The sequence below is a fragment of the Callospermophilus lateralis genome, chromosome 8 (assembly GCF_048772815.1).
Source record: "Callospermophilus lateralis isolate mCalLat2 chromosome 8, mCalLat2.hap1, whole genome shotgun sequence".
Taxonomy (NCBI): domain Eukaryota; kingdom Metazoa; phylum Chordata; class Mammalia; order Rodentia; family Sciuridae; genus Callospermophilus; species Callospermophilus lateralis.
The window spans coordinates 87,763,043-87,789,230 of NC_135312.1; the positions used below are offsets into that span (position 1 = coordinate 87,763,043).

Sequence of the window (26,188 nt, forward strand, 5' to 3'; positions counted from 1 at the left end):
AAATAGCTTAGTGCCTGGCTATTGGGAAGTATAGAACCTCTTTGTGTTTATGCTTACATGAAATAGCTTTTTTGAAATGCAAAAGGTTAAAACGGAGAATTTAGATTTTTGTCTAGCATATAAGGAAAGCAATGAAGTGACAGTCATAATCCTAAAATATGTAATGTTGCATATTCATTTCACAACACTATCTTGCTGTAAAGAATCTTTACATATTTGTCTTTCACATCAGGACAGTGAATTGAAACCAATTCACAGAGAAAGAGCTTATCAATGCATATTTTCTGTCCTTTTGCTCTCCTTATCAGATTTAGCCCAGGAATGATCACTTGAAGTTGCCAAATATGAAACACTGTGTTCTATTTTACTATTCTAATTTAATATAAAATACATAAAAATATGCACTTTGCTTCTTTTTTAAATACATAATATGCACAGTATTTTATTGTGATTATGAAGGACTCAAAAGTAGCTGGGTATGGTGGAAGGTTGTAATTCCAGCAACTGGGAGGCTGAGGCAGAAGGATTGTAAATTCAAAGCTAGCCCCAGCAAGTTAGTGAGGACATAAGCAACTTAGTGAGACCTTGTCTCAAATCAAAAAATAAAAAGAGCCAGAGATATGGCTCAGTAGTAAAGTGTCCGTAGGTTCAGTCCCAATATATCTTTGGTGAGCGTCACCTGTGAACGGGGCCAGTGGCGAGGTGACTAGACACAAGAATTGGCCCAAGGAGACCCGCCCAGTCGGGGAGGAGGAGCTGCTGCACAGTGAATTGTTCCCGCACACTGAGAGGAGAAGCTTGGCCCGGTGGGCACAGCTCCACCTACTGGAAGAGAAGTTAATCGAACTCTAAGATTGCATTTTTTAATTTTTTTCTTTTTTTCTTTTAATTTTTTTTCTTTTTTAATTTTTTAAAATATATTTTGTATTATTTTTTTATTTTTTATTTTCACTTTTTTTAATCATTTTTTTTAATTTTTTCTTTTTTTATTTTCTATTGTTTTTCTTTTGTCTTTTCATTTCTTTTCAATTTCCTTATTCCCCTTTCCTTGAATTCTATCTGTTTACTCTCATTCTCTTTAGTGACTTCTTCCCTTCCCTTCTAATACCTTTCCTCTCAAGCAATACGACGCTGTTTATGTGTAATTTACTAAATATGTATAGGTCAATGTTCCGAGACGTTATATAGTGCTACCAAGACCCTAACTTCCCCCAAATACTCCAGACCATTCTACTATTAATATCCCTCGTCAGTAGACCAACCTTCCAAGGTTGCCAAGAGATACCAACCTCAATACCATCACATCATTCGACCTAAATTTAAGTCCCAAGACCAAACCACAGACCGCTATATGCCATCAGAATCCGTACACAGTTGAGGAAACGAATGAATCTACACTAAAGTGCAACAAAATTCATCATCTATAGTCATAGTCTCCCATCACAAAAGAGAGACCCCAGAGACACACAAAACCAAATAAATTTATAGGAGTAAACAGTAACTCAGCAGTAAAACAGAGCAAGAAGTAACATAAGCAGCATGAAAAAGCAAGGAAGAAAAGGAATACAAACAATGGAGGACAGCCTAAATGTATAGGAGGACCTAGAGGCATCAGAAAAATGGCCAAATAAAGAACTCAAGGAATACCTTAGACAGATGGAATGGAATCTTAAAGAGGTTATGAGACAGCAAATTCAAACAATGAAAGAACTCATTGAAAATGAAATACACAAGCACAAGCAAATAAAAGAAGCAAATAAGCATCTTTATCAGGAGATAGAGATTATAAAAAAAATCAAACAATAATTCTAGAAATGAAGGAAACTATAAAAACCAAATTAAAAACTCAAATGAGAGTATCACTAACAGAGTGGAGCAAGTAGAAGCCAGAACGTCAGGTAATGAAGACAAAATATATCATCTTGAAAAGAGTCTAGCCAACTCAGGAAGGCTGGTAAAAAATCACGAGAAAAACATCCAAGAGATATGGGATAACATAAAAAACCAAACTTAAGAGTCATGGGATAGAGGAAGGTATAGAGGTTGAAACCAAGGGAATGAACAACCTGTTGAATGAAATAATTATAGAAAACTTCCAGATATAAAAAAGGAAATGGATGTACAAATTGTAGATGCATACAGGACACCGAGCATACAAAATCACAGTAGACCAACGCCAAGACACATTGTTATGAAGATATCCAATATACAGAACAAAGAGAAAATATTAAAAGCTACAAGAGAAAGGAGGCAGATTACATCAGGGGTAAACCAATAAGGTTAACAAAAGATTTTTCATCACAGACGCTGAAAGCGAGAAGATCCTGGAACAACGTATTTCAAACTCTGAAAGACAATGAATGCCAACCAAGAATTTTATAACCAGCAAAATTAAGCTTCAGGTACGACAACGAAATAAAAATCTTTCATGATAAACAAAAGTTAAAAGAATTTGCAGCCAGAAAACGAGCATTGCAAAGCATCTTGAGCAAAACACTACACGAGGAAGAAATGAAAAACAACAACCAAAACCAACAGTGGGAAGTACCTCAGTAAACCCAGAGAGCCGGAGGAAAGCTAATCATGGAAAAACAAACCAAATTAAAAAAAAAAAAGATAAATAATCAAACATGGCTGGAAGTACAAATCATATATCAATAGTAACTCTATCTAAACGTAAATGGCTTAAACTCACCAATAAAGCAACATAGGTTGGTAACATGGATTAAAAAAACAAATCCAACAATATGCTGCCTCCAGGAGACACCTTTGATTGGAAAAAGACATACACAGGCTGAAGGTGAAAGGTTGGGAAAAAACATACCATGCACACGGTCCTCGTAAGCAAACAGGGGTGGCCATCCTCATATCGAATAAAATCAATTTCTAGACTAAGTTAATCAAAAGGGATAAGAAAGGACATTACATACTGTTAAAAGGAAACATTCGCCAACAAGACATAACAATTATCAATATTTATGCACCAAATAATGGTGCTGCGACGTTCATAAAACAAACTCTCCTCAAGTTCAAGAATCAAATAGACCACAACACAATAATTATGGGTGACTTCAACACTCCTCTCTCACCATTGGACAGATCCTCCAAACAAAAGTTGAATAAAGAAACTATAGAACTCAATAACACAATCAATAACCTAGACTTAACTGACATATATAAAATATATCAACCATCATCAAGTGGATACACTTTTTTCTCAGTAGCACATGGATCCTTCTCAAAAATAGACCATATATTATGCCATAGGACAACCCTCAGTAAATATAAAGGGGTGGAGATAATACCATGCATTTTATCTGATCATAATGGAATGATACTGGAAATCAACGATAAAAGAAGGAAAGAAAATTCATACATCTCATGGAAAATGAACAATATGTTACTGAATGATCAATGGGTTACAGAAGACATAAAGGAGGAAATCAAAAAATTCTTAGAGACAAATGAAAATACAGACACAACATATCGGAATCTATGGGACACAATGAAAGCAGTTTTAAGAGGGAAATTCATTGCCTGGAGGTCATTCCTCAAAAAAAAAGAAAAAAACAACAAATAAATGAGCTCACACTTCATCTCAAAGCCCTAGAAAAGAAGAACAAAACAACAGCAAATATAGCACTTCAGATAGAGCCGTAATATCCAGAGTATACAAAGAACTCAAAAAATTAAACAATAAGATAACAAATAACCCAATCAACAAATGGGCCAAGGACCTGAACAGACACTTCTCAGAGGAGGACATACAATCAATCAACAAGTACATGAAAAAATTCTCACCATCTCTAGCAGTCAGATAAATGTAAATCAAAACCACCCTAAGATACCATCTCACTCCAGTAAGATTGGCAGCCATTATGAAGTCAAACAACAACTAGTGCTAGCGAGGATGTGGGGAAAAGGGTACACTTGTACATTGCTAGTGGGACTGCAAATTGGTGCGGCCAATTTGGAAAGCAGTATGGAGATGCCTTGGACAGCTGGGAATGGAACCACCATTTGACCCAGCTATTCCTCTTCTTGGACTATTCCCTAAAGACCTTAGAAGAATGTATTATAGGAACACTGCTACAACAATGTTCCTAGCAGCACAATTCACAATAGCTAGACTGTGGAACCAACCTAGATGCCCTTCAATAGATGAATGAATAAAAAAAAAAAAGTGGCATTTATACACAATGGAGTATTACTCTGCACTAAAAAATGACAAAATCACAGAATTTTCAGGGAAATGGATGGCACTAGAGCAGATTATGCTAAGTGAAGCTAGCCAATCCCTTAAAAATAAATGCCAAATGTCTTCATTGATATAAGGAGAGCAACTAAGATGAGAATAGAGAGGAAGAGCATGAGAAGGGACGAGAAGGGGGAGGGAAAGAGAAAGAGAAGGGAAATTGCATGGTAAAGGAAGGAGACCCTCATTGTTATACAAAATTACATATAAGAGGTAGTGAGAGGAAAGGGGGAAAAAAACAAGACGAGAAATGAATTACAGTGGATGGGGTAGGGAGAGAAGAAGGGAAGGGAGGGGAGCGGAGGGAAGGGGAGGGGAGGGGGGATAGTAGAGGATAGGAAAGGCAGCAGAATACAACATACACTATATATGGCAATAGGTAAAAAAGTGGATGTGTAACCGATGTGAATCTGCAATACGTATATAGGGTAAAAATGGGAGTTCATAATCCGCTTGAATCAAATGTATGAAATATGATATGTCAAGAACTTTGTAATGTTTTGAACAACTAATAAAAAAAATCAAACAAACCAAAAAAAAAAAACTATTGGATGAGACTGTACAAATGTACTAATGTGTAACTAAGCCAATATCATTCTCCTCTGCTGCTTACCAGTCATGCTGTTAAGGATAGAAAACTTGGAGGTTCAACAACTTTGTCTGTAATCATTCATGCTTAGTCTTTTAGGTGCTTGAAGTTTCATGACAAAGAAGATTCTTGGATGAGTGCTCAGATGTTTTCCAGGACTTTTTGATTCTAAACTAAGAATAAGGGAACTTATAGTTAATGCTATTTCTTCTGTGTCTTGTCTTCCAAAGTATAACCAAACAAAGGTCTTAAGTAACTTTATGTTTTGGATATTAACTTTCCTCTTCCCAACAATTTTATTGCCATCATATTTTATCAAGCATTTTAGCATTTAATCCATACTTTTAAAAAACATAAAGCATAACCAACAGTAAATTCTAGGACAATAACAAGTTATGACATACTTCTAGTGACTAAAAGGCAGTTTAGACAAACTTTAAAAAAATAAATAAGAGTGAAACCACAAATTCATGACTACTTTTTTAAACCAAATATTTACAGAATTTAGCTTTAAAACAATTTTTCTTCAGAGTAAAGGACTTGTAATTTCTAATATGTGGCTGAACAAATTTTATGCAAGAGGTACTCAACATGACCTTCCATTGTAAAGCTTAACACCGCCTGAACATTGTCCTTTGTTTCTGATTTTCAAGGAAAAGAATTGGATTGGCTCTGCCTACAACAGCTATCTGTCTACCTTCACCCTCCCTCCCCAGTTTCCTGACAGCCATGCTGTCAGGGTTATCTAATACAAACATGACAGCCTGGGCTCACCCTTTCACCAAGGGCAGTGGCTGGGGTTCTTTCAAACAAAGTGAGGAGCAAGCAGGTAATATAAACATTTCTGCCACAGCAGTTGACTCGATTTGTATTGCTTTTGCTACTGTGAAAGCACTAGAAAGAAAATATGTTCACACTTGATAAGTGCTGTTTCATAAACACAGAAACTATCTCTAGCAATTGATTCAGACCTGACAGATATAGATCTGTTTGCTGAGAACAAATGAGTTGTCAGGTTCTTGGTTTGGTTATCATAATTTTTATTTTAAGATATACCTTTGCTAAAAACAAAAGTATTACCTTTTTTTTAAGTACTGTCAGGATAATTGTATTCATGGGTAAAGTCTTTACTATTCATGAGAACTACAGTTGAGAGTATTGAATAATTATAAATGTTTGAGAAACTAATGCTTATGAAGTCTAAGGGTATTCTTCCCAATGTTATGAATTCTCTGCACATACTAGAAGACTCTAACTAAACAACATACACAGAAATTCCAATGTTGATTCTATCTTTTCGTTTTTCTAAACCTATTTTATGGTTGTTTCTCTCATTATTAATGCCAAATTTTTTCTTTAAAAAAAAAAAGCAATGAAGTAGCAGCTGAACTGCAAATTTAAGATATATGAAATGTTATCAGTCTCCACCATCATTTTTTTTCCAGTGTTGGGGATTGGATCCAGGGCCTCACACATGTCATTTCCCGTCATTCTAGAGAACTAAAGCTTGGAATTTTCCAACTCTTCATTGATGACAGAAAGGAAAAGTATAAGGGAGAGAGAAAGAAAATAGTGTAAAAGATGACTACAAACTCTTGGGTTATTGAAAAATTCTCATTTCAATAAATAATTCCAATTTTTCTCCCTTCTGTGTGATGAATTTTGGGGGGAAATATTACTTGCTTATGTCATAATGTTTTAAAACTATTAATTTACATAACGAAAGTGGAAGTTTGAGAAAATGACTATTAAACACATCAAATTCCTTTCATGGTAGTCATCACTAATCAAGAAAAGGAAAAGATACTGCCTAAATTTCTTATAAACTAGTCTGTATAGTTACTCCTCTTTTTTTCTCCACAGAGTCTCCTAAATGCAAATGTAGTACTTAGCTTTTCTGCCTAAAACCCTTTTTCATTGTTCTTAGAATAAAGTCCAGTATTATCAACAAGGCCCTATATATCTGGCCCCTCCCTCCTTTTCCAGGCCCCTCATACCTATACTCCTCCATGCTCTCTAAATTCCACTGCCAGTGGCCTTCCTGCCTTCTCTTTATTGGCCATGTATCTTCCCACTATAAAACAAAAATTTCTGCCTAAATTATTATTGAAAGCAAAAATAACCGAAATGGGAACAAACCTCAACAGATCAGCAAGCTTTCTTTATTAAGCCGTAGAATGGCACATTTTCAGAGAAGAAAATGGTGAATGATTACAGGAGGGGTCTGATTTTTATAGTGTTTAAGTGAGATTTGGATTGCAAAAAGTGAGATTTGAATCATTTGAATCGGTTGGGCAGTCAGGAGGAACATTTGTGCAAGTTCAAATCCTAAATCAGGAAAACAGTTGCAAAAGTTCAAAACCCATTGTTGCTGGGAAAGGGTGAAAGTCCACAGCCCAGGGCCCATTGTATGCCCTTCTGGCCCTCCCAGGTCACGCAGCTCTCCTTTCTCCCTAGGAGTTGTTATTCCCCTTTTTCTTGATCTTTCAGTTATCACACCCTATTCCACTTCCATGTCATCCTCATCATATACATTTCTTTTAGAGCAATGTTCACAGCTGTTTTATTTGAAGACTTATTTGATTAATGAGTATTTAAGAAAATCTTTCTCTGTTCTATAATTCTATACAGAGAATCACCTTTTTATTTTCCAAGGCTCCATTTTATATAATTATACTTTTTTTGGGGGGGAGGGGTACCAGGGATTGCACTCAGGGGTACTCAACCACTGAGCCATATCCCCAGCCCTAGTTTGTTTGTTTGTTTGTTTGTTTGTTTGTTTGAGATGGGGTCTCACTGAGAGAGAGTTGCTTAGCACCTCACAATTGCTAAGGCTTGCCTTGAACTTGGGAGCCTACTGTCTCAGCCTCTTGAGCAGATGGAATTATAGGCGTGCACCACCATGCCCAACTCAATTGTACTTTTTAATTATTTACTGGAACATATTTTTTTAAGGTCTTATGACATTTCTAAATATTTTAAGCTAATGGATCCCCTAATTCCTAATAGTCAATAAGACCATCAGAACCCTTCTTGAGTGTAAAAACAATAAAACATCACTACCTTCAGTATTCAGAGAACATAAAATTGGAAGTAATGAAAACATGAGATAAGTTTTCTTGAGAAACTAACCAACAATAAAAGTGTTTCCAACTAGTGCTAATTGCCTGTTATAATCCTGAGTCCCATTTAGCAATGACTTGCCTAAAATGAATAGGCTTTTGCAGTATCACATTAGACCTGAGACTCTAATTACAGTAGCCAAACATGGTGGCACACACCTGTAATCCCAGTGGTTTGGGAGGCTGAAGCAAGAAGATCACAAGTTCTAAACCAGCCCCAGCAACGTAGAGAGGTCCTAAACAACTTTGTGAGATTCTTTCTCAAAATAAAAAAGGCTGGAGATGTGGCTCAGGGGTTGAGTGCCCCTGAGTTCAATCCCTGGTACAAAAAAATAAATAAAGCACAGAGGTAATAATGAACTGAAAGGTGTGAATGTTGTACAACCCTTATGACTAACATCACTTTGGTGCATCAGGATCGCTTTCACAATTCATTTAAGGAGGAAGAATGTTATTATGTCCTTGGCTAGTCGTCTTTCCTTTCTACCTCATTTTCAGATTTAACTTTTTTTATTACCCTTCAAAGTACTTAATTCACTTAATAAAATATTCATGTGAGCATGGAGATGTTTGGTACTATCTCTGCAAACCAGTTACCTCTGGTTCTTTGAGACACTCAAGTCTGCACACACAAAAAAAAATGTTTTCCTTAAATTAACCTGTACAGTTTTGTTCGAGGTCACATTTCAGGCAGCATCAACATTCCATTCAGTGCTGCATTCACTGCAGAAGGAGAGCTTACCCAGGGCCCTTACACCACTATGCTTCAGAACTTCAAGGGAAAGGTCATTGTTATCGTGGGCCACGTAGCAAAACACACAGCTGAGGTAAGTATACTCAGAAATGTTATATGCATATATGATGAGTTATTTACCTGTTTATCATGTAGGATGTCTAAAAGCATGTTTCTTCAGGAATTGGTCATAAATGAAATGACCTTTGAAGATCTGTCTAGATTCTTTTTCCCTTAGTTTTCAACATGAGGACCCATAGTAAGTTAACTTCTGTTGTTTAGATGCCATTTGTCAAAAGTTCATATATATTAACTTGGTCTTAGTGTGGTGATAGTGAGAGGTCTGACCTTCAAGATATGGGAACTAGGGGCTGGGGATATACCTAAGTTGGTAGACTGCTTGTCTTGCATGCACAAGGCCCTGGGTTCAATCCCCAGCACCACACACACAAAAAAAAAAATGTGGGAACTAGTGGGAGGGTCCTTTGGTCATGCCCTTAGAAAGAAAGGATTATGGGATCCTACTGAGTCTCCAACTCCAACTTTGAATTGTGATCTATTACTCTAACACACGTTCCTAGGGCACTCACTAGGGCTGACACTATGCTTTTTAGACATCAGACTCCAAAATTGTGAGCTAATTAAACTTTTCTTTATAAAATAAAATTAGCTAGACTCAGGTATTAGAGTAGCAAAAAACAAATTAATATGACAGCACAGGTTTTTGAGGGATTTATGTGCGTGTATGTGTGTATGCACATGCATACATGCGTGTGTGGTGCTGAGGGGGGTATTTGTTAATTTCTTTCTGAAATTGCAAACATGTAGCTAGAATTTCCTCCATTGTGGAAAAACAGCAGGGCTAGAGTGTAGGCTCTGAAAGCTAATCAGTAGAATTTACTAGGTTTGGGAGTTTGGGTTATTAGAGACTCAATTTTTTTTTATTATTATTAAGAGGAAGTCAGAAAGGATATCTACTTGCAGATTTGAGAAATATTTGAAACAATAAAATGACCTTGCTCTCCCATGGCTATATTATAAGCAAATTGAAAAATAAAACAGTAAATATAAAGGCCAAAAATATCACATTTTTAATAAAGGACATGTTAGAGACTATAGCTTAATATGAGAGCTAAACAGGATGGGGAAAAACACCCAGAAGTAGGCAGAGAACATATCTAGGTATGGCAATGTTGAACTGGTTGAAGGCCCCTTTTCTAAAAAGAAGAAAAAAGATGCTCCTGAGAAAACAGCAAAGGCAGTTGTTCCCTCTGGGCAGTTTTTCTCAAAAGAAAGAACACGACTGAGCCTTCCCAAATTTATCAAATAAAAACCTGTACTTCCCTGGACAGAAAGAATAAGGGTACCACCCAGCTTCCAAATGCTCCTAAACATCCTAATCATTATATTAACCTCAAGTTGTGCTTATTCTAATTTTACTATAGAAGTGAAAAGGTGTATGTGTATATACACATGTGTGTGTTTATATGTACATGTATGTATATTATATATGTGTGTCTATAGACAACTCATGTCATTAAACACAAAGTTAAAAATATTTATCTTGTATTATATACAAGACACTGAAGTTCAACATATGAAGGATACCTGGTAGCATGAGTATTCAGATGAAATAATAAAAATATATGTCAAGTAATAAAGAACCATCACATTCTAAATAAATAAATTACTGTTATGTTTATCAGAAGCCAGGTGCTATCAAACAGTTCCTTCTTCACATCCTCCATTCTGACTCATATTTGTAGACAGTGATGACAGAAAAAAAAATCATATGCATAGCTATTAACACTTCAGTTCAACAACAGGAAATCATCATTATTTTTTTCCTTTGTAGTGCTGGGGTTTGAGCCTAGGGCCTTGCACATGCTACCACTGAACTATATCAGGAAATCATTTTTGATAGGCAGTTTTGTATATTTGTTTAGAAATGTATTTTTAATAGTTTTTGTGATCATAGAATTGAAGAGAACTTTAGATATTTATTGTACTGTTTCATATTTTTATCAACTGTTCAGCTCTGTATTAATTTACCAAAATTCCCCACTAAATTAGAAGCATCTTAATTTAAAGCATATTGATTAGAATTCATATTGATTGAGTATTCGTGGTTGTTCTGGATATCTTAGTCTTTTCCCCACTTCCCATCACAAATCCATTCTCCACCATTTATCACCCCTCACCTGTCAGGGCCAACTTTCATGTATTCTGGATTCTAGTTGTTCAGCCAATTGGGAGGTCTGATAGATTATGGGAGGGAGAGGGATCAGGATATTTATCCCCCTAAATCCTCTGTCAAAATGGGGTTGTAGCTCATCTCACATGCATGAGGCACTGGGTTCAATAACACATAAAAATAAATTAATAAACAAACAAATAAATATTGTGTCCATCTACAACTAAAAAAATATTTTTAAAAAAATTATCTCAGGTTGCCTGTGTCCTTCTACTGAAAGATAACATTTCTCTCTACCACTCTTGAATTAGCCCCTGGTCAATACCTTGGCTCTAGAGGTGGCAATAGCTCTGCTTTTACTATAACTTCACTGTCCCTGTGGGTCTCATCCCACCTACACTTTTGTAATTAATCTCTTTGTAAGTTTATCACAAGGGTTTATTAAGTATTCAAACACATGGATTTTTGTTGTTGTTGTTCAGTCTAGATTAGTTGCCCTGTTCTGTTTCTTACTAGTTTTGTTAATTTGTGTTAATAATATGACCTAAGTTGCCGATTATAAAAAGAAAATTAGAATTATAACTACTTCACAGCATGTTTTGGAAGATTTTGAGTTAGGCATATAAAGTTTATTGAAGAGTCTGATACTAGTAATCACTCAGTTAACAGCTATTAATTTTATTCTCTAGTACTATTATTTTCATATGTGTGAATTTAATGAATGCTATTTTATGTATGTTGTTACTAAAAAGCTTTGAATTTGGGAGTACATCAACAAAATAACAGAGTAAGCAGCCCTAATCTTTCATCCCACCACAGAAATAACAAAAAACAAGCAAAAAAAAAAAAAAAAAGAAAGAAAGAAACAAGTAGAAACTGTACTGTGTTGAATAGAAGTGGTGAAAGAGGACATCCTTGTCTCCTTCCTAACCTCAGGAAGAAAGCTTTCAATCTTCACCATTGAGTAGGATGTTAGCTTGTTTTTTTCATATGTGGTTTTTATCATGTTGCGGAAGTTCCCCTCTGTTTCTAGTTTATTCAGTGTTTTTGGCCTTAAACAATATTGAATTTTGTTAAGTATTGATTTCATATTATGGACAATTAAATGTTTTCTTCACTTCCTTCTATTAATGTAGTCTATTATAACTATTGATATTTGTCAATGTTAAACCTTGTATTCCTAGCATAACCTCCAATTGGTCATGGTCTATAATCCTTTAAATATACTGCTAAATATACTCCCTAATATTTCCTTTAGGATTTTTGCACCAGTATTCATAGACTATTAGTCTATAGTTTTCTTTCTTTATCTGACTTTGGTATCAGACTAATGCTGGCACAGCATAATTTGAAAGTGTTTCCTCTTCCTCAACTTATTGGAAGGTCTTGTAAAGTATTTTTTTTTTATTCTGGCCAGAGGAATAAGGCAACATAATAATTTTTTTTCAAACTGGAATATAAGTTACTTTTACCACAAACTAGATGGCTTTAAACATGACAAATTTATTCTCTCATAATTCTAGAAACTAGAAGGCTAAAATCAAGGTGTTAGCAGATGCATGCTTCCTCAGAGACTCCGAGTGGAACATTTCTTGCTTTTTCCTAGCTTCTGGTCATGACCAGCAATACTTGTTTTTCCTTGATTTGTAGCTATATAATCTCTTGACTGTCATTAGGTAGTATTCTCTCAGTGTAGTCTATCTCAATATTTCTTCTCTTTCTTATAAGGATGCCAGTTAAATTAAGGGCCCACTCTGCTCCAGTATAACCTCATATAGGGACCTACCCTATTCCAAATAAGGTTACATTCTGATATCCTAGAAAAGACATGCATTTTAGAGGGACATTGCCCAACCCAATACAGAATGAAAGAAGTAAAGCTTACTCTGCATAAGACATGATTTTGTATTGAGAAAACTCCAAGAATGCACATACACAGATATAAGACTATTAGAATAAATGAATCCAGCAAAGTTTGAAGATAACAAAATCAACACACTAAAAAAAAAATGCAAAAAAAGATCAGTTCTATTTATATTTACTGAGGGGCACAGCGAAAAAGCAGCTGAGTAAGATCCTCTTATTGATCATCTTCCCGTAGGCACATCATGTTGAAAAGCTACGCATGCACCATCACAAGAGCTAAGGAAATTGGGAGAGAGACCATAGTGCCTGCTTTTAGTATAACAAAATGAAAATGTTATTGAATAAGGCAGGAAAGAAAGAATTACCCACAGAAGCCTTTCCTCCAACTCCAAGCAGCCCAATGGTGAAGGAGACAGAATTACATCCAGGCCTTAGATGTGAAACCCACTACCAAGCTTACCATGATGATACCCATTGCTGGGCAAAGCCCTTTGACCTCAACCACCATTCCAATACTCATGGACTGAGCCCCTGAAACTGCATTAGGCATTGCCTTGAGTAGCAGAGCAGGAAACAAGGCTACAACTGATGGGGAGCGAGATATGAAAGCTAGCACAAGGCATTGTCTTGAAGCTCAATGCCAGGCCCACCAAGTGATACCCAGCATGCAGCAGAAACTGAAGAAAGGCCCTGTACACAGGTCACAGCTCACAGAACCTATATACCAGGCCTGGCATTAAAGAGATCATTGTGCTGGCAAGACATATAAATTTTGACCTATATCATTTCTATGCTTGCATGTGCCAAGGGCACATCTGTCGTTCTCCTGACACAATGCAGCTATGAAGCCAGGTGTACCCAACCAGAGGCCTGCCTCTGTTACCCATCCCCCAACCTTAAGCAGTGAATTATTGCCAGATGAGTATGATTATACCACAACAAATTTCACTTTTATATATTAATGCACTAATTAAAAATAATAAAAGGGAGATCAGTAGAGAAAATAAACTCAGGCATTGGGGTGTGTTGGAAAAAGAAGGTACTAGGGAATGTGATAAAATTATGTGTTTGTACAAAAATGGCATACTGAATCCCACTATTATGTATAATGATAATGTACCAATAAAAAAATCTTGAAACAAATGAAAATGGAAACACAATATACCAAAACTATGAGATATATCAAAAGTAGTACTAAGAGAAGACATTTTAGCAATCAATGCCTACAAAAAGGCAGAAAACTATCACTGCATGTCAAGGAACTAGAAAAACAGCAACAAACCAGAATTAGTAGAAAGAAAGCATTAGTGAAAATCAGAGCAGAAAGAAATGACATAGAGACTTAAAAAACTACAAAATATCAATTAAACAAAAAGCCAGTTTGCTGAAAAGATAAGCAAAATAGACAAACCCTTACCTAGACTAGGAAAAAGAGATGAGAATGAAATAAAATCAGATTAAATGGTACTACAACTAATGCCACAGAAACACAAAAGTTTATTAGAGATTATTATGAATAATATGCCAACAAATTCAATAACCTAGAAGAAATGGACAGATTCCTACTTGCAAACTTTATCAAGACTGAATTATGAAGAACTAGATCTGATAACAAGTACTCAGAAGGAATCATCACTAAAAAACATTTTCTACAGATAGCTTCACTGATAAATTCTTCCAAACATTTGAGGAACTAATGGTAGTTCTCAAAAAAAAAAGAAGAAGAAGAAGAGGAAGGAATTTTTTAATTGGTGCATTATAGTTGTACATAATTGTGGAATTTGTTGTCACTTTCATACATGCACACAATCTAACAATATAATTTGACCAATATTTTTTTTACCAGTATTTCCCCTTTTCCTCAGCTGGGGCCTTTCTCTACTGATCTTCCTTTGATTTTCATGAGATTCCATGCCCCTCCACCTTTCGTTTTTTTTTTTCCTCTCTTGTTTCCACATATGAGAGAAAACATATGACCCTTAACCTAACAGGAAAGAATTCTTTCAAATCCATTCTATGAGGCCAGCATTACATTGATACAAAGACCATAAAAAAAAAAAGACCAATGTCTTGTGAATATAGATGCAAAAATTCTCAACAAAATATTAGCAAAACAAATCCAATAGCATATTTTAAAAGGCTATTTCCCATTATTAAGTGAGATTCACCCCAGGATATAAGCAAGATTCAATATCCATAGATCAATAAATGTGACATACCACATCAACAGAATCAAGGACAAAAACCATGTGATTTTTCTCAATAGATAAATGGCATTTGACAAAATTCAACATCCCTTCATAATAAAAATGCTAAACAAATTAGGTATAGAAACATATGCCTTGTCAAACACAGTGGCACACATCTGTAATCCTAGTAGCTCAGGAAGCTGAAGCAGGAAGATTGCAATTTCAAGGCCTTACTAAGCAGTTTAGTAAGGCCCTAACCCAGTTAGTGAGACCCTGCCTTGAAATAAAAAGGACTGGGGAATGTAGCTCAGTGGTAAAGTACCTCTGTGTCATAATAAAGGCCCTTTATAATAAGCCAACACCTGACATACTGAAGGGAGGAAGGCTGAAAACTTTCTAAAATCTAGAACAAAAGGATGTCCACTTCCATACTTTTATTCAACACATTGCTGGAAGTCCTGGCCAGATCAGTCAAGCAGAAGAGCAAAATAAAAGGTATCCAAATTGGAAAAGAGGAAATGAACTTGTCACTATGTGCAATCACTATTTTGCAATATATATGATCATATATAAAACACCCCCAAAATAAAAAAGAAGCTCTTAGAACTAATTAATGAATTCAGCAAAGTTGCAAGATACAAAATCAACATTCAAAAATCACTGGTGTTGCTATATGCCAATAACAGATTATCTGAAACAAAAATCAGGAAAGCAAAACCACATATGACAGCTATTTAAAAAAACTAGGTATAAATTGAGCTAAATACCTGGAGACCTCTGCAATGAGAATTATAAAACACTACTGAAAAAAACTGAAGATGACGCAAAGTTGAAGGAAATCTGTGTTCGTGTATTAGAAGAATCAATATTGTTAAAAATGTCCATACTACCCAAAGTAATATACAGATTTACTACAATTTCTATCAAAATACCAATGGCATTCTTCACAGAACTACACAAAAAAAATACTAAGATTTATATGGAAAAGCGCACACACACACACACACACACACACACACACTGAATAGCTAAAGCCATCTTGAGCACAAAGAACAAATCAGGATGCATGACTGATTTCAAAATATGCTACAAAGCTTTAGTAATCAAAATAGCATGATAGCATAACTTTCCTGTGTTCATATATGAATACATGACCAGTGTAACTTCACATCATGTACAATCCCAAGAATTGGAAATTTTACTCTATGTATGTATAGTATGTCAAAATATACTCTACTGTTATGTATATATAAAAAAGAACAAAAAAATACAAAGTAAACAAATGAATAAAAATTTTTTAAAAAATCAAGGTTTGATTCACATCTTATTTTAAGCCAAAACACCAAAGTAACTGTTGTCAGGAATCTTGTAACTAATATGTTTTCTTCTTAGCTGTGGCTGCAAGAAGCTTAAAGTCAAATTTGAGATCATTTTTAACAACTGTACTGAGTCTCCTGCTGGACCCATTTTCTGATTGTACATTTACCCTGACCACTTTATTTTTATTCTATTTTATCTATTTTTTTATAAGTTGCCACATACCTTTTTTATATCAAGGTGACTATGTATAAATAAAATCCGTGATCAAAAAAGAAAAAACACAGAAACAGACACATAGACCATTGGAACAGAATAGAGATCGTAGAAGGGAACTGCCACTTCCACAGCCAGTTGATCTTCAATGATGGTGTAAACATGCACACTAGAGAAGGGATAGTTTCTTCAATAAATAGTGCTGGGGAAATTAGACATCTACATACAGAAGAATGAAAATCTATCCCTATTACCAGTTCCAAAAGTTAATTCAAAATGGATTACAGAAGAAGAAAACAGGATAATACCTCAGGACATTGGTGGTTCAGGATTTTTTTGATAAGATTCCAAAAGCATAGGATACAAAAGCAAAAATGGACAAAGGTGATTGCATCAAATCAAAGAACATCTACACAGGAAAGGAAACAACCAATAGTGAAGAGACAGCCTACAGAATGGGAGAAAAGATTTGCAACCTATGCATCTAATAAGAAGCTGATATCCAGAATATATAACCCAATGCCAAAAATAAAAATATTTTTTAAAGTGGGCAATGGGCTTAAATAGACATTTTTCAAGAGAAAATATGTAGATGACCAACAGGTACATGAAAAATTGTTCAGCATCACTATCAAGGAAATGCAAATCAAAACCACAATGAGACATCATCTCACCCAGTAAGAATGTCTGCCATCAAAAAGACTGAAGATAATAAGTGCTGGTGAGGATGTGGAAGAAAGGCAACCCTTGCATACTGTCAGAAGAAATATAAATTAGTATTGCCATTGTGGAAAACTGTATGGAGGTTCCTCAAAAAACTGCTATATGGTTTAGAAATTTCACTCCTGGGTATTATAGCCAAAGGCAATGAAATCAGTATGTCAAAGAGACATCTGCATGTTCGTGTTCATTTTTAACACTTTTGACAATAGTCAAGAAATAAAAACAGTGTTCATCAGCTGATGAATGGATAAAGTAAATGTGGTACATATACACAATCAAATATGAGTAAGTAAAAAAAAATGAAATACTGTCATTTGTAACAATATGAATGGAACTGGAAATCCTTATGTTACATGAAATAAGCCAGGCACAGAAAAACAAATTAATATTGTTGTGATGACATTGCTATTCAAAGCAATGTGCACATTTAATGTACTCTTAAAATCCCAACAGTGTTTTTTGCAGAAATGGAAAAGCTCATTCTAAAATTCATATGGAATTTCTAGGGACCAGAAGAGACAAAACAATCTTGAAGAAATATGACAAATCAGAAGACTCACATTTTCCAATTTCAGGACTTAATACAAACCTTGAAGAATCAAAACAATTTGATACAGACATAATGATAGACATATAGACCCGTAGGATTAAATTGAGAGCCCAGAAATAAACCCTCACATCTATGGAAAATCAATTTTTGACAAAGGTGCCAAGACTATTCCATGAAAAAACAGTAGTCTTTTCAATTAATGGTACTCAAACAACTAAATATACAAGGCAAAAGAACACAGTTGGACCCTCTTAATCTTATGCAAAAAAAAAAATTAACTTAAAAATGAATGAAATACTTAAATTTAAGAGCTTAAACTATAAAAACTCTTAGCAGAAAAAAATGGAGATAAATCTTTATGACTTTGGTTTTGGCCCTGTTTCTTAAACATGACACCAAAACCACAGACAAAAATAAATAAATAAAATTTACACCACTAAAAATAAAAACCTGTGCTTCAAAGTAACTATCAAGTAAGTGAAAAGATAGTGCACAAAATGGGCAAGAATATTTATAAATCATCTGATAAGTATTTAATATCAGAATACAAAAATCTGTTCAAAAATCAGTAGTATTTATACTAACAACTTCTACAATATAACCACAGAAAGATAATTAAATTTAAAAATGAACAAAGAACTTGAGTAGATATTTCTCTAAAGAAGATATACAAACAGCCAATAGCACATATGAAGATACTCATAATGGCTATCATTGGGGAAAGATACTCAATGTAGTTATCATTAGAGAAATGTAAATCAAAACCACAATAAGACACCACTTCATACTCAAGAATTGGCAAAAAAAAAAAAAAAAGGAGAAATTGGAACAATGGTGAATTGCTACCATGAACATATGAAGTGATGTACCTACCACAGAAAACTTGTATCAAGTTCTCTAGAAAGAAAACAGATGTATCATTCAAACCAGCAATTGAAAACAGGGACACAAATAGATATTTGTATACCAATGTTCATAGTAGCATACTGTCAGAAGAAATATAAATTAGTGTTGCCATTGTGGAAAACAGTATTGATAGTTGTCAAAAGATAGGCAAACCCAAGTGTCTATCAATAGATTAATGAATTAATATATATTATATAAATATAACATAATATTCAGCCATGAAATAATGAAGTTCTGACTCATGCTACAACATGGATGAACCCTGGCTAAATAAAATACACCAGTCACAAGGACAAAAATTCTTATGATTCAGTTTATATAAAATAAGTGAAACTCAGAGACAGAAAGTAGATTAATGGTTACCAGTGGCTAGAAGAGGAAAGAATGGGAATAAGTCTTTCATGAGTATAGAGTTTCTATTTGGAATGATGGAAAAACTTTGGAAATAAATTGTGTTGATGATTGGATAACATCATAAATGTACCCTGAATCTTGCACCTAAAAATTGTTAAAATGTCAAAGTTTATGTTATCCATATTGCCCCAATTTTTAAAAAATAGACTCTAGGGTGTGATATGTTGAGCCCATCTCACTATCTATCACCAATTCACCTGAATCCAACAATTTTTGGTGAGACACTTGTGGAGAAACTTTCATGTTGCTTTTGCCTCTAAGGATTTTTTTTAAAGTGATTTCCAAGCAAGTAGCAGCTTTTCTTCTACGTTGAAATTAGTACATTGCAGCTGGCAGAGTCCTATTTTTAAAGATTAATAAAGCCACAGTTCAGTGCTGTGAAAAGGAAGCAGAAGTACCAATTCTAGTCAGTGCAGTTGCAAATTATCATTGTACATGTTTATTATTTTTATGTCAGATCCATATTTTGTCTTGGAAATTGTTTGTTTGTAAAAAGTAGACACTGCTTATAATTTTTCTAGCTTTATGTCATCTATTAAGACCTGGTAAAATAACCACTCTGAAATCCAAAAAGTAAAAATATAAAATGATGTATAGCCAAATTAAAAAAAAAAGGCTTTCAATATTGAATATAAGAAGTGGCAAAAACATTGAACTACTCTAAGAAAGAAAGAATGAATCACTGTCTTGACATGTAAACTAGGATCAGAGTATCTTTTGTAATACAAATACAAATAATTGCTATATAGTGACTAAATATATTGAATATAATGTCTAAATTCATATAAGACAACAAAACAGATCTGAGAAATATAGTGTACTCTGTCTGTACCTAAATACCTATAATCAGAAAATAAATTATGTATCATTAACTATTTCTTGTAATTACAGCTGCTTCACAGGTATTATAATGAGATAGTTTCATTACAATTACCACTTCCCTTTTTGTATTTCACCTTGCTGCCACATTAAATACATTAGAAAACCTTTCAAATCTGCCATTTGGTATCTAGGTAAAACATTGCTTTTCTCCAGAATGGGGCAAAGAAGAACTACAAAGATCTTGGTTTAATTAAGGTCCTATACAGAGCCTTATCTGCATCTTTTTTTAAATATTTTTTTTAGTTGTAATTGGACATAATACCTTTATTTTATTTTTGTTTTTATGTGATGCTGAGGATTGAACCCAGGCCTCACCCATGCTAGGCGAGCACTCTACTGCTGAGTCACAACCCGAGACCCCTTAGCTGCATCTTAATTTAAGTCCTGGTAGTTCTCATTGTCACTTATTCCTTAAAGGTTAAATAAAGTGACTGTTGTATATTCAAGCATAACCAGATATGCTGTGAGCAAAGTTATATTAGTTTTAAGGAAAGTCAGATAAGAAAGTGAAGTGGGCTTCTAAGTCTCTGAAATATGTACTACAGATGCAAGGATGAATCCAATTTTGTGCTGCTTCTGGTTGCTGAGTTTATTTTGATAAGCCAAACCAATATAGGTTACATCTATTGGTTTATGGGAATAAGAAGAGCTTTATATCAAAACAAGTTTAAAAGTCAATCTAGTCTTAGTGGTATCACATTTGAAAGAAACTGATGGCAAAGGCTTACTTTTGTCTCATTGCAAAGGTGGTCTTTTTTTTTTCCAACTCTCACAAGAGAAATTGCACCTTAAATTGCTAAACTGGAATTATATTCTCTGTGCACCCAGAGAAAATATGCCAGCATGACATATATATAAATTCCCATAAAAGATACCTATTATAAAACTAAAGTGTGCTGAATTAATCCCAGAGAACAATTGTGTCACATATGAGAATTAAAGCAATAAATTAAGATAGTTTACCATCCATGTTGTGTTTTAAATGAACAGAGATGTAGGAAAGGATATTGTATATCCTTGAGCAAGTTGCTCCAATTTAAAGGAAATTGTTATTTTTTAACATTCATCAAATGCTATCTAGGAGAAAATGTATGGTTTGTTTTGATACCCATAGCAACCATTAACTGCTCCCCCACACTGCCCTACTCTCAACCCAAGGTCAAAGTCTCACATCTCAGCTTGACAAAACTCCATAGTGTATCCATTTCTTTTCCAAAATAAAATTAGGATGTTTAGTGAGAATGATGACCTAATACAATTACAATAGCATGATAACTGTGTCAGTTGGTTATTTTCTTCCCCATATGAAACAGTTATAGGATCCAGACTGGAAAACTGGCCAACGTTGTGGACCAAAGCTAAATAAAAGCCCCACTTTGTGTGTTTCTGCCTTTAGTATGTCCTTAACAAGATGTGTGAACATAATATTGTTGGGTTTTTTTTGTTTTTTGTTTTTTTTTAATTTTTTTTAATATTTATTTTTTAGTTTTCGGCGGACACAACATCTTTGTTTGTATGTGGTGCTGAGGATCGAACCTGGGCCGCAGGCATGCCAGGCGAGCGCGCTACCGCTTGAGCCACATCCCCAGCCCCAATATTGTTGTTTTAATCACTGAAACTCATAAGACTTTTCTTAAGAATCATTAACTCTTTCTAGATTGTATTTTGTGATTATGAGACCAACGAGATAGATATCCCTGACAGTGTACCACATTCAAAGGTTATGTAAGAAACGGAAAGAATCCTTACTTCTCACTTTGTCTTGTCAACCTTTTGGAAAATATTAAGGATAGTTTATCTTACTCTTAGAATGTTGTATTCTCAGCACAAAATCAATGCTTTTATCCTTAGAAGAAATATTCATCTGAATATGATGTCCAGTTACTATCATGTAAGCTGTTGTTATTCTTTCCTTTAAAATAAAACAAACCCGGGGCTGGGGATGTGGCTGAAGGGATAGTGCACTCGCCCGGGTTTGAGCCTCAGGACCACATACAAATAAAGATGTTATGTCCGCCAAAAACTAAAAAATAAATATTAAAAAAAGTTTCTCTCTCTCTCTCTCTCTCTCTCTCTCTCTCTCAAAATAAAATAAAACAAACCCAAAAAACTAGGAAAGATTATATCTGTATAGTATGGGTGCGTGCACACGCATGTGCATACATATATACATGTGTGTGTGTGTGTGTGTGTGTGTGTATATATATATATATATATATATATATATATGCATAAACACACATATATATACACATATTTTTCTGAGTAATGTTTGATTCAGAAACCTAGATGAAAGATGATTTTTGTGGATATCCTATGACTAAACAGTGATCTAATGCTATTTATACATGGCATAATTTAAAATCTCACATGTATTTTTCAACTGAAAATTATCAGATTCACAGTAAGGCATGCCATAGCAGCTATTTTTAAAAATAATAGTCCAATTTTGTTCATTTACACTTACCAGGTTACCACTGTTACTTGGCCTTTCAATATTAGATTGAATGTTAATTTGTGCTGTGTAATATAAAGCTTTATTCCATCTACTCCCACATTTTATGATACTGTAGTGATTGCTGGGATCCTTTACCTTTTGGCAGTCCCTTTGTCCTTGTCCATTCATTGTGTTGTAACAAAATATCATAAGCTGGGGGCTTATAACAATACAAATTTTTTTCACAGTTCTGGTTTGGCTTGTCAGACAATTCTACACTAAGAATCCCAAGATTCTGCAGATTTGTTATCTGATAGGACCAAATCCTTGTTCACAGATGGCCATCTTGTGTCTGACTTCCCATAGCAGAAATAGCAAGTAAGCTCTGTAGTCTCTCTTATAAGGGCACCAGGGCTGGGGTATGACTCAGTAGTAGAGTGCACAAAGCCCTGGGTTTCAGTCCCAGTGCTACAAAAAAATATATATATGGAGAAGGGGTACTAATCCCATTTATGAGCGCTCTGACCCCAAGGCCTCATCACCTCCCAGAGGCCCTACCTACTAATACTTTTACCTTGTATTAGAATTTGGCCATTGGACCTTGAACCTGAAAATATAAAATTTCAGATCATGACACCCTTCTATCTTTAGCTCTCTATGCTTCCAATATTTGCTCAAGCTCTTTCCCTAGCCTTTGGTCTCAAAGAGATTATCCAACTACAAATATATGCCCAGAAGTGCTAAATGACCCATAAAACACTTTGAACAAATTCAGCATACATATCATCCCTATATTAAACTTCTTTAGCTCCACATAGTATCTATCTAGTTCTTCAAATTAATATAATACTTTTAACACACATTATATGCAATCATTTACCTGTTAGAAAATGTAATAGGTGTCTTTCTAGTTGTACCTTAAACATTTAGATAAAGAATGAGACACTAATCTCCTTTATCAGTTCTAGGTATGCCAGGAATTCTTTCTTGATTTTGTTATGTCCGTGAGCACTGGCTACAGTTAAACTTGGCTTTCTTCCTGATTTTTCTTTTCCTTTCCTTGTCAGCAAATGTTTTAGTCTGTGGGTTTATATCAGATTATAAGGAAATGTTTTAAATATTAATGCAGCTTGAACATGCTGGACATTATATAAAAGTTGAAAGTAACAGTGAAAACTCTTCTATATAACTAATTTGTTAAATGATGTACATAACTTACTTTGAAAGACGTATGAACTAAAAACCATCTTGTTCAGTCCCTATTCTCAGCTTTTTTTAAGTTTTATGAAGTAAAAGACAACATAGGAATTAGGGTAAAGGGGACCTTAAAATGCCTAATCCAAACTTTGACTATCTGTTTTTTAATGTGTTACATTTAAGGTATAAGAAGTTTTTAAAAATAGAGAGGGAGCCCACTTCCAATTTCCAGGGAAAATCGCCAAGTCATCATCTGAATCTTGAGATCTCTGGCACTTATGTTTATGACCTGACACAGGATGAAAGTTATCTTGTCTCAGTATGTGTTATTCTACATACCCACCCTACCCTCCACAGCCCACCATTTAATTACTCCTTGCCATAGGAATGTTTGTGGCTGCATAAGAAAATAAGCATCGTTGCCCTCTTGCTTGACCTAAAGAGGTTGGAAGTTGGCTGTGATCCATCAAAGCCCTAACTGTGTTTTGAATCGGAGTTTTTATTGTATACATTCTTTACAGAGTATAATATACTTTGTGTAATATGACCAGGGACATGGACACAGTGTGGGTTTACTCTTCTCAGTTGTGTAGTGTAAACAAAAGTTGATAAATGATTATTGCTGAAATTCAGCTCCCAAATATTGCAGATCAAAGGAAAATGCACCAAAAGACTTATTAGGGGCTGATGCATGGTGGTATTAGATGATGGAATTTTTTCAGAAAAGGCTTATCTTCTAACATGAGCTGGTATACTTTTTTAAGTAATAAAAATTGTTTAAATTTCTTTGTTATATTTAACATTTCAAAGAATGTCTAGATAGCCATTACTGGGAAGACTTCTTTGAAAGTATAAACTCCTGGGGACTGAAGTGAAACAAATTATATTTTATGCATGTATGATTATGTCAAAATGAACCTAATATTATGTATAACTATAATGTACTAAAACATAAAAACTATTGTTAAATAATCTATAAGATCCCAGCTATTCTCAAACATTAATGACTATCACAAATTTGAAAATGAAATGAATTAGTATAAAAAGAGATTTTTTTAAAAAAGCCTAGAGTTCATTGAGTTTTAGGAGACTTTGAACCAATTTATATAATACATAAAGTGTAATATACATGGGTGCCATTTTTTATGAGAGAAATGATTCATAGTTTTCATCTGCTTGCCAACAGGGTATGTGACCCCAGTAAACATTAAGAGTCACTGGTATAAGTCACCACATCCTAAACAGTTCACCATGAACACTGTAAAGCCCTACCTTACATCTCATTTAGTGACAAGTCTGCTCTTTCAGTTTGACTCTATACAATTGCAAGATGTTGTTAATGGTTCATCTATTAAAGGAGTGAGGAAAGAGAAGGAAGGAAATAAATGGTCTTGTATTATCTCTACAAATCAAACACTTAGATATATTTATATCCAATCTAACCCTCCCAACATCCTGTAGTTGTCAAATGTATTATTATTGTTACACATTTAACAAGTTTAAAATAACTAATGCCAAAGAGGCTAAGTGACTTGTTGATGATTCCACTGCTAATAAATGTCTGAGCCTGATTCAAACTCAAGGCTATCTGTCTACCTAGTTCCTGTACTTCCCTTTTTACCAGCCAGCCTATTTGATTGAAATAGTGAGTTCCGTCATCTTCTTGACTAATGACAAGAAATATGAAAAAAAAAAAAATCATTTAGCTTGTCATCCTGTTAACTAAAATTTTCTCTGTATCCACTATCCAGCTGTCTTCACTCAGGTCACCAATATATTGTGCCTGACTTACTAAAAGACTCTGTAACTCCCCACTGTCCCTGTCTGCAGTCTCCCTTCCCCTAGTTCTTATTGTATACCCTACAACTATAGAGAGCTTTTTGAAACGTAACTACAATCACTCGTAATAAACTGTATGACATCTCATTGCCTTCAAAATAGATCTAAACCCTAAAAATGGCTTATAAAGGCTCTAAATGATTTGGACTCTGCTTTGTTTTCCGGGCTCATCCCTCACTGCTATTCCCTCAACCCTTTAGGTTCAAGGCATACTTATCTACTTGTAGTTCTTTATATATTATCTTTTTAAAATTTCTATTCTGTGCACTCTTCTCATTTTTGTTCACTTGGATAATTCCCACTTGTCTCAAAGACTTATGTAGTATTTCTTCACGAACATCTTTCTTGACTACTCAAATTTAGAACTAAGCACCTCTTCCAAGTACTCATTGGAAATCTCATATTTGCTTTTATTAGTGTCATTTGGAGCTACAATCATATATAGTTTCTGTGTGCATTAGAGAAATCCCATCCTTCCTTCAGGGACACACAACACAAGGTGAGGGCACAAAATCTTGAAAAGAACAAGATGAGCTATATTTCATGATTCATTTATTCTCTTTTCAAGGTTTTCTTGTCAATGTACAAATTTTTAATTGATGCATAATAATTGTACATATTTATAGGATATAGTGTAATATTTTATATATCTACTTAATGTGTGAGTAGATGTTATTCAATTAGAGTAATAGCATTCCCATCACCTCAAACATGTATCATTACTTTGTGTTGGGAATGTTCAAATGTCCTCTCTTTTAG

The 26,188-nt window shown here is 34.6% G+C and overlaps 1 protein-coding gene across 2 annotated transcripts in view; it reads left to right on the forward strand.

Moving 5' to 3' along the window:
• The window catches only part of Tbck (TBC1 domain containing kinase), a 237,430-nt gene that overhangs the window by 194,389 nt on the left and 16,853 nt on the right, over positions 1–26,188 (forward strand). For both annotated transcript variants that reach the window (XM_076864170.2, XM_076864169.2), the window contains exon 25: positions 8,634–8,793. In XM_076864170.2, coding sequence (XP_076720285.2) covers positions 8,634–8,793 — 160 coding nt within the window. The remainder of the gene's footprint in view (positions 1–8,633; positions 8,794–26,188) is intronic.